Source organism: Convolutriloba macropyga, unplaced genomic scaffold (assembly GCF_964194025.1).
Source record: "Convolutriloba macropyga unplaced genomic scaffold, txConMacr16.3 SCAFFOLD_3777, whole genome shotgun sequence".
NCBI lineage: Eukaryota > Metazoa > Xenacoelomorpha > Acoela > Convolutidae > Convolutriloba > Convolutriloba macropyga.
This window is the reverse complement of record NW_027451264.1, coordinates 14,003-23,293: the sequence shown is the minus strand read 5'-3', so window position 1 is coordinate 23,293 and position 9,291 is coordinate 14,003. Positions and strand designations below refer to the sequence as shown.

The 9,291-nt window shown below is 36.8% G+C and overlaps 1 protein-coding gene across 1 annotated transcript; it reads right to left on the bottom strand.

Annotated features, from left to right (window-relative positions):
* Positions 1 to 524: 524 nt before the first annotated feature.
* On the bottom strand, positions 525 to 5,845 carry LOC142356519 (maestro heat-like repeat-containing protein family member 1). Its single transcript, XM_075408409.1, has one exon. It carries the CDS (start codon positions 5,713 to 5,715, stop codon positions 646 to 648), a length of 5,070 nt encoding a protein of 1,689 aa, XP_075264524.1. The 5' UTR covers positions 5,716 to 5,845; the 3' UTR covers positions 525 to 645.
* Between the last annotated feature and the right edge of the window lie 3,446 nt (positions 5,846 to 9,291).

Sequence of the window (9,291 nt, the reverse complement as noted above, 5' to 3'; positions counted from 1 at the left end):
GCTTTTGACGTAGGCAGCGATGCTCGGTTTTTTTAATATTTTTTTTTGGAAGAGCTGGGTGGTGTCATGTCGTATTTCCTGTCAGGTCTATACAGGTGGAACTACTTGGGCATCTCAGATTAAAACTTTTCCTTGTTCTTCAGAGCAACTTCTCTCTGGTTAGGTTCACATCGAACAAGATGAAAGTCTTGAAAAGCTTTCGTCGCGCTCAATTTATATGATATCATTTAGCTTTCTTTCACATTCAAACTTTTTAAAACCAGTGGGATATTTCATTTGCCTTCCCGACAATAGGTTATGCATCCCGTTACAAAGCATATCACATTATATAGTAAATCTATATGTGCCAATATGGTAGCTGTTGGGGGTGCAAATAATATGCACTCAGTAAACAGGGGGGGGGGGGGGGGCACAAACGGATCTCTCTATTGACAGCACTCAAAACTCAGGAAGATATGTCCCTGTCCTCCGAAAATTGACATACAATCCGTGCCTAGAAAAAAATTTACTTGATTATCCAAAAATCAGATTACCAAAAATTGAATTACATTAAATGGACGGGCTTGATTTGATTGATAGTCTACTCGTCAGAGAAAATAAGCGGATGAAGTTCGGAGTAATTTTCATCTTGAGGCTGCTTGTTTCTCACACAGAGCCAATCAGATTGCTAAGGAGACCCAAAGACTCTGCCGTGTATGATCGAACTAAGACATCGGGGTCCTTCAGCAACCCAGTCAACGAGTTCAACACGTGATCAATCGACACTACCTGGCGTTGATTATCTGCCAGGTTTCCGATCAGAAACCCAACAAGCAATGCGCTGTTTGCTCTCAATTTAGAATATGAACTTTTGAAGAACTGGACATTAGACGTTATAAAGTAACTCAACTTGTCCGGAATTTCAGCTATGAGACTCTTGGCAACGTTGTTTAGAAATTCGCCATAATGGAATTGAGCTGGATTTTGTTTATTTGCATTTTGACAACATTGTTCAAATTTCGGTGTGTTCAAAAGAGCCGAAACTTCTTGAAGCGCATTCTTGCAGGCGTTTTGAACTGTTTCGTCATCGTCATTGACATGTAAAAGTAAAGTTGGCAAAATTGCGAGAATTTGATCAATAAATGTCGATTTTGACTCATCGGAGCAAAATTTGGTAAGAGATCCGAAAAGTTCAAACGAAGCACATCGAACCTTAAAGTCATCTTTTTCGTAACATGTTTTGATTCTCAGGCATATTGTGATGAGAACGCTTCGAACAGACGGTTCATCAATGACTTCTAAGACTTTTTGCAGTCCTTTTAGACTGATCAGTGTAACTTCATTCTGAGGGCTGTCTTTATCATCCAGACCCATAACTAATGCGTTTAGAACAGGAGTACTGAATCTCTTCACACTGTCCGAACCGGCATTTGCTATGTTTGTTATAGATTCTAGTGCAATTTTACGGACCTCGTAGCAGCTGTCAATTAGTTTAGCGAGCAAAATGTTCATCACAGAATCAACTAAAGCCTCTTCTTGACCTCCACACTTGTTATAAATTAACTGACCGAAAAAGGCAACTGCGCAGCTCCTTTGGTCTTCGTATACGCTATTAAGAGTGTTGAAAGCAAGTGGGACAATCTTGGGCAAATAGCTGGACAAATGTCCACAAATGACATCAGCAAGTTTTTCAACACCTTCAAAAACCGTATCTTTTTGATCAAGAAGTTCTTGGAATATTTCACACTCTTGTATAAATGATTCTTCGTTGTTAAGTATTTCAAGTAATGATTTCAGAGCTTTGCTAGCGCTTTCACGCGGAACGATAAGACTTGTGGTTTGGCCTGAAACGTCGGCTTCTTTTTCGTCGGCTGTGGGTTTTGTCTTTTTCTTCCGGAACCGGCTGGTACTAGTCGCGGGCTTTGCTGCACCGCTCGCGGGTTTAAGATTCTCTGTTTTCAGGAGCGAACCGATGTTAGCTAGCAGGGCTATGAATAGTTGCGGGAATAAAGACGGTGTGACGTCACGAATATTTTCAACACCTGTCAACACCTCGAATGTTAAAGTGATGGCTAGAACCATCCGCGAAGCTACTCTAGTCGAACCTTTTTCTTCATACGGTTGCTTTGTATTCAGCAAGTCCAAAAATAGCCGTAGAACTTGAGTGGTAACGTCTGAATTAACAGAACAGAGCCCAATTATTAGTTCACGCGAGGAGGATGAGTAGGGTAACGACTGTGAAAGGAGCAATTCTTGCGCGACGGCGTTCAAATGAGCAACCCCAAACACTTTGTACGCTTTTAGTAATCCTTGCTTCAACTTATCATTTGATATAACGGTTTCCATTGCGCTACTGAACTCGGAAACTATCGCTGGAATATTGTGATTAAATTGGTCGCTTCGGTGTTTGAATATTCCATTTAAGGCTATACACGCCGCGGCCGAATGATTGATGTTTGAGTTTGAAATACCGCCGAATAGTGTCAGTGTGTATTGGAGCACTTCTTGTACGTCAACCATGAATGAAACCACTTTCGAGAGATCGTTTAATTGGCTGAACGAGTTTTCAGTCGTTTCTATTGGCTCACGAATGCGGTCAAAAACCGACCAAACAGAGGTCTGAGTAGCTTCATCTGTTGGCTTCATTTGAGTCGTGATTTTGTACAAACATTCAATACACTTCAAACTCGTACTCCGAATTTCGGAATTTTCGTCGTTACAAAGTGGCAGCAAGCGTGCTAAAATTTGGCCAAGACCTTCTGCAGAAACAGCTTCCTCGGAAGTTTCGCAATTTTCAAGGAAAGTTTTAAAAATCGCCGAGCATGAATTCAAAGCGCGATGTTTCTCGACTGTGACAGTGCTGAGCAAGTCATTTTCAATGTGTCCAAAAACTTTGAACATTTGCCCGAATTTGGTCGAAAGTTTTGTCAATTCTCGAATCAAGCCATTGAACGATTCAAAAGCTTCTGCGTTTAATTTTGAGAATTCTTCATCAGTTAAAGTTCCAAATTTCTTCTTGTCTTGGTTGGTCAGATCTTCAGGTAAAGTCATTATTGATTGGGAACAAGTAGTTTCAATGTTTTCAACTTGCTCATCTGTCAATGTTGGTGTTAGCTGTGCAAGAGCTGCAAGCGCCACAAAACCCAATTGGCGGGTCGAAGTTGTCAGAACGGCCACTGGCTCTGATTGGATAATTGTGAGCAAACTCTTAATGATGTCATTGCGATTGTTAAACACGTATTTCTGCTTCAAGTGATCCTGATGCATGCTTTTTGCAAGAAGCTCAGTAGCTCTCAGGACGTTTTGACGCAAGCAAAGGTCCTTAGCTGAGGCGAAGTGGGGGTTCAAGGACTTCAAAATTGAGGCTTCCATTCTGGAAGTGATGAGGTCAATTGGAGCGTAGAAACAAACGTTACCATACGCAAGCATTGCAGTTGCCTTTAACTTATCATCAACTTGTTTCACCGTTTGTTTGGGAGTCGAACTTGAGGAGCTGGACAGTCCAAATCGCTTTTTAGTTTGCTGAGGTTGATTTTCCGGAACTTTTGGTTCTTCAAGAGGCTTGCCTTTTAAAATACAGTCAAGTTTATCCAAAATTTGGTCCAGATGGGTAGCGGCGGCATGTCCTAAACCCACTGCGAAACCTTCCCTTTGATGTTGATCTAGATGGTCAACGGTTCCCAAGATGTCTGCGACTACTTTATCAACAAGTTTTTTGCTTTGTGACTGCCGCAACACAAACCCGAGGCACTTATACGTGAAATATTTACTTTGACTGTCATTCAAGGACTGATAAAATGAGTTTAACTGACCAATTAATGCTTCGGTCAGTTCAACAAAACTCTCCTCATCGTCCCAAATAGCAAGAGTTCTATAGAAAAACTTGAGCAGTAATTCTTCCCACGCTGTTTGGTCAAATGAGTTTTCGCTTTCTTGAACTTCGAGGTAATTTACCAGTTTTGGTATCACTTTCGTCCACATTTTTTGTACGTCTTCCTCAAAAAACTCACTCAGAAGCTGCAACAATTTCATATAATTTATTCCACTGTTCGAAGGTGACGCGGGATTTCCACTAAGTACAACAAGTCGGGCAAAAATTTCGATAGGTTTGGGCAAATTTACATGCTCTTCGAAGTCCACGCTGAAAATTTCTTCTTCTCCGTTTTCGATCAGCCCCTCAATTAGAAGAACGAGATTTGAGCATAAATTATGCACTGCGTGATGGCATTTTGGCAACATTAGGAACTGAATGCAATCTGGCCATAGCACAAAATTGAGAGAAGAAATGTTTGTAAACAATTTGTTGAGAACATTTTGGCATGACATAACTAGATCATTTTGAAGTTGATTGACTGTTTCTTGATCTTTCGGTTTTTTAGATTTAGCCCCGTAGTCCGTTTTTGAAGCACTGTTTATTAATATGAACTCAATTAAAGGATACGAACCTTCAGTTGAAAGAAAGTCTTGCAAAGCAATAGCCAAAATGGTCTGTGAAATGTTTTTGCGGACTTTCAAGCTTTGATCTTCTAGAATATTCTTCAACCCACTGACAATGACTCCTTTTTTATCACCTGTACTCATCATCTCCGAATCAAAATTGATCAAATGTCGCAAAATAATCAACGCAAATATTTTCTGACTTTCTTCTCTGTTATCAAATCGAGACATGACAGTTAAAAGCTGTTTTTGGTCAAATTTTTTGTTCAGGGTCAAATATATTTTGCACAGTTCTTTGAATGTTTTATTTGTAGCTAGTTCTGTCTCATTTAAGCTACATGCAATAATGAACAAAGTGTTCCAAACTTGGTCGAAAATGGCCTCAACGCCTGAGCTATTTTGAGCCACACAAGCTTCCAAAAAAGTACCCAAAATTATTATGAGAGTTATTTGCTCTTTCGACTTTTTCAGCATATTAAATATGGTCTGCGCAATTTTTGCAATGTTTTCTTCCAGCTTTTCCAAGGGAAGCAGAAAGCATATTTTGGTCGTCGCTTCTAGTACGGCCAGTTGAACTCTTTGATCTTTTACAGCAAACCAGTTGTTGAAAATAATGTCAAAACATGACAGAACTTCGGATTGGATTTCATTTTTGAAGTCAGCGAATTTGTCCGAGTCGGCTGACGCGGCATCGTTGATAGCCCAACAAAACTCAGCGAGTGTTGTTGCAAACACGAACTTCATGTTATCTTGCTTGACCATTCCCAACATCGGAAGCAAAAGCCCAAATAGTCGTTTTAACTTGAGGCAACTTTTCTGGGAATGCAAAGTAGCCAGGGTTCCGAGGGTTTTTAGGGTGAAATAATGAGGCAAAGCTGCGGGGTCTAACTTGTTTTCCAGTTCTGACCAGACATTTTCAAAGTGATTGGAACTCAGGGCTACTAAAACCGCACTTGCCGCACCTTGTAGTTCTGGGACAACCTCCTTGTTGTTAACCATAACCGCAATGCTACATTCGACAATTTTACTGGCAAGGCCGGAGGTAACATTTTGTTCTTGGTCCTCTTTGGCACTTTTTTCCAGGACTTCCAAAATGGCAATTTGATGAGGTTTGGCCGATGCGCCTTTGTTGTTGAGGAAGTTACAGGCACTGAGTAGAACAGTTTGAGCGTTCGCTGAGCTGAGCTGAACAAGTGAACTTTTCGCGTTTTGTTGGACCTCCGAGCTTCTATCGCCGCAGCTAGTGTATAAGGAATTGATGACGCCGAGTAAAACTTTGTCACCTGAAGGCTCAGTCATTGTTTCTTATCACTGAATGATAGCCGATGTTGATAAAATCGGTTATTGGTTTTACGATCTCACAGTTGAATTGTGTTGTCAACAAAACTCACTGCAATTTGTTACTGAAGGATGTGATTGTTTTGTTAGTTTGACAAATAATTCATCATTTGAGCTTAACATAGATGTTGTGCTACTTAATGATTTTGAAAGATTCCGTCTTAACTGAATGATGAACCGAACGGAATTCAGATATAACTATTCGAAACAAAATACTTCTCCTGTTAAGGTCCCAGACCCTAGCCACCTCTGATCGGACTATTTGGGTCCCACACGGGTGGCATAGTGCGACCAAAATTACAAGGCCTGGAAAGTTTTATAGTCGCACGATAGTCAAAATCTGATCAGAAACCAAAGTCTGGACATTTTCTGAACAATGGTCTTAGAAAAGCCTGCGCAAGGGTTGCACAGAAGTCTGATTTTGAGTTCGAACTGCGAAACAGACAACCGATAAAAGGTTCAAACGTTTATTTTTTGAAAGGTTTAATTGTTTATTTGCTTATTAGCTTATTTGCTATTTTTTTCTAGGCAAACCAGGCCGAAAATTCTTGATGATTTAGATTCTACTTACACTGGAGAGCTGGCACTATGATAACAAAAATCAGTCTCTATTGGCACTTGTTAAAAAGAGGAAACCTAAAATAAACAAAAAACATTGAAGATCTACATGATTTTTAAGACGACAACTTTTTGTCAGGGATCTTTTTTGTAAGGGATCTAAGAATTTAAGGGTTGAAAAACTTGATCTCGAGCTAAAAAATCTCTAGCGCAAGAACTGTTTTATATTACGAGTAGTAAATTGCCGAAATTTTAGTTATTGGATTAACAGTTTAGTTTTTGTACCCCTATTACCCGTTTTTGTAGTCAAAAATTTAAGTACTCCATCAATCAGAAAAGTATCGCGTTTTCAAAAATCCAGCCAGTTTTTTTAAAAATATTAATTCCGATAGATCACCAGAAATCGGGAGTTAAAGTAAAATATTTATTTTTAAATTTACCGGATAATTTCTTGATAAGGAAAGCTATTATATTTAATGCTGAAATTGAAGCAATCCGAAGCATTTGTTGTAACGAAGAAGTTGAAAAACTCTAAAAATAAAAAAAACTATTCAGTGCACTTTATTGTTAGTAAAAACCAAGCAATTGAAAAAATTAATTCTGCAATCAAGATATTTATAAACCAAAAGAACACAACCTTTTTCAAAGATAACTTTTTGTTTCTTATTCTAGAGATCTATAAATTTAGGGGGAATTTCAGGAGAAAAATTTCTCCCGATTGAACTAATTCGCTTTTGGATTAGGAAAATAATGATAGCTGAACTCTTTCAATTTTTTTTTGGAAAATTAATAGATTTTTAATTTTTTGTTTGTTAGCTGGCGTGATATTTTTCTTTTGAAATGGGAAAAGTAGTTAAATTGACTTCTTCGAATTATTTGAATTGTTTTCGCAATTTTTCTTCTCGTTTTCTAACGAATTTTTGCAATTGAACTTGATGAAAAAGAGAGAAATCTATTGAAATTTCTTAAAGTATTTTAATGATTCCTATGTTATTCTTTTTGCTATGAAAAGGAAAAGTCATTCGATCCTCAACATGAGTAAAATGGCCACTAATTTAGTTAAAAACTCTATAAGACAACAAATTTAATTTGAAAAATAGGAGCTCCTAAACATTCTAAACATTTAAACAATCTACTTTGTTATTGAATTAAAGACAGAGAGAGTTTTAAAACGCAGCCACATATCCTGATCTGAAAAGCCTCTAAAGTTGAGGAAATTTGTCTGAACAAACACTAAGTGGGTTGGCAGATAGATCTCACGTTTTTTTTTGAGAAATGAAGACTAAGGAATTCATATTGGTCCCTCAGAAGAGAAGAAGACCAAGAAGCAGAAAAACAAAAAAAAATATTAAAGTTTTGGGAATATTTAAGCAATTTTTGCAGAATTGTCAAAAATTGGCACAAAAGGATTGTCAAGAATTGTCAAAAATTGGCACAAATCCCTGTTTTATGTCGCATTTTTCCCAATAAAACATTACTGAGGGTTTTGGTGAAAAAGAGATTTTGACAGAAAAAGCTATTTTTTTATGACACATTTTTAATATTTTTAATAGCCGAAGTTTTAGTTATTGGATCAATAATTTAGTTTTTGTAATCCTATTAGTTTGTTTTTGTCGTCAAAAAATGAAGTATTCCTTCAATCAGCAAAGTATCAAGTTTTAAAAAATCCAGCTAATTGTTTTAAATATTAATTTCAATAGAACATCAAAAATCGGGAGTTAATTACAAAAAGTGTCTTTATAATTTTACTGAATATCTCTTTGATAGCTAAAGCCATAATATTTAATGCTGAAATTCGAGCTAGCGGAAACATTTCTTGTAACGAAGAAGTTAAAAAAACTCTGAAAACAGAAAAGCCTATTCAGTGCATTTTATTGTTTGTAAAAAAACAGACAATTGAAAAAAATTTCTTCAATCAAGTAACCATCAAACCAAAAATGCTGAACCTTTTTCAAAGATAACTTTATTCTAGGGATCCGTAAATTTAGGGGCGATTTTCAGGAATTTGTTTTCTGGCGCTTGATTTTATTCACTGTTGGTCTAGAAAATAATGATAGCAGAACTCGATTTTGTGTTGGAAAATCCATAGATTTTTATTTTTTTTTGTTCGCCTGCTTGAAGTTTTTCTTGTGAAATAGAAAAAGTATGAAAATTGACTTTCTAACGGCTTTTTTCAAATGAACTTGATTAAAAATAGAGAAACCTATTGAATTTTCTCAAAGTATTTTAATGATTCCTTTGTAATTCTTTTCTCCATCAAAGGGAAAATTCATCAAAAAGGCCACTATATTTGTTAAAACTCTTTAGAACATAGGGAAAAAAATAGTAGAGCAAAAAATAGAGCAAAAAATAGTAAAGTTTTGGGAATAACTAAACAATTATGGCAAAATTTTCAAGAATTGGCACACAATAGCCCCTGTATTATGTCTCATTTTTCAAATTGAAAAATAACAGAGAGTTTTGGTGGAAAAGAAATTATGACGCAAAGTGCTTTAAATTTATACGACACAATTTTAATTGACATGACCTTGACTTGAAAGAAGTGAGGAGTTGTCGTTTCAAAATTGAATAACATTTTATTTTAAATAACCATGAAAAATTCAATTCAATAGAAACTCCAAAGAAAACTCAGAATGACAGAATCGAATATTTAATTTTAATTTTTTGAGTTCAGACTTCAAAACAGGGCATTTGATTAAACTTATATCCACAACCAAAGTTCCCGAACATTTTCAGTGCAAAAACATCAACATAGAGAATGCAATTTGCAGCATTAAACCTTGAGGAAAATCATCCAATGCAGGCAAGTGATAAAACACTTGAAAATGAAACGATTCCTCTCTAATATTGCCGAATGATAATTTTCGGCATGCTTCCGTAGTTAGCAAAACGACGAAAAGATGCGTTAATTTTTCCTGTTTTATTTTGAGTAGATCTTATCAAATGTTGGAACTGTTTTGAGAACACTTTTCAGTTTTT

Bases quoted from the DNA above. Each gene is read 5' to 3' on its own strand.
- LOC142356519 (XM_075408409.1), bottom strand. From the start codon at position 5,715: ATGACTGAGCCTTCAGGTGACAAAGTTTTACTCGGCGTCATCAATTCC.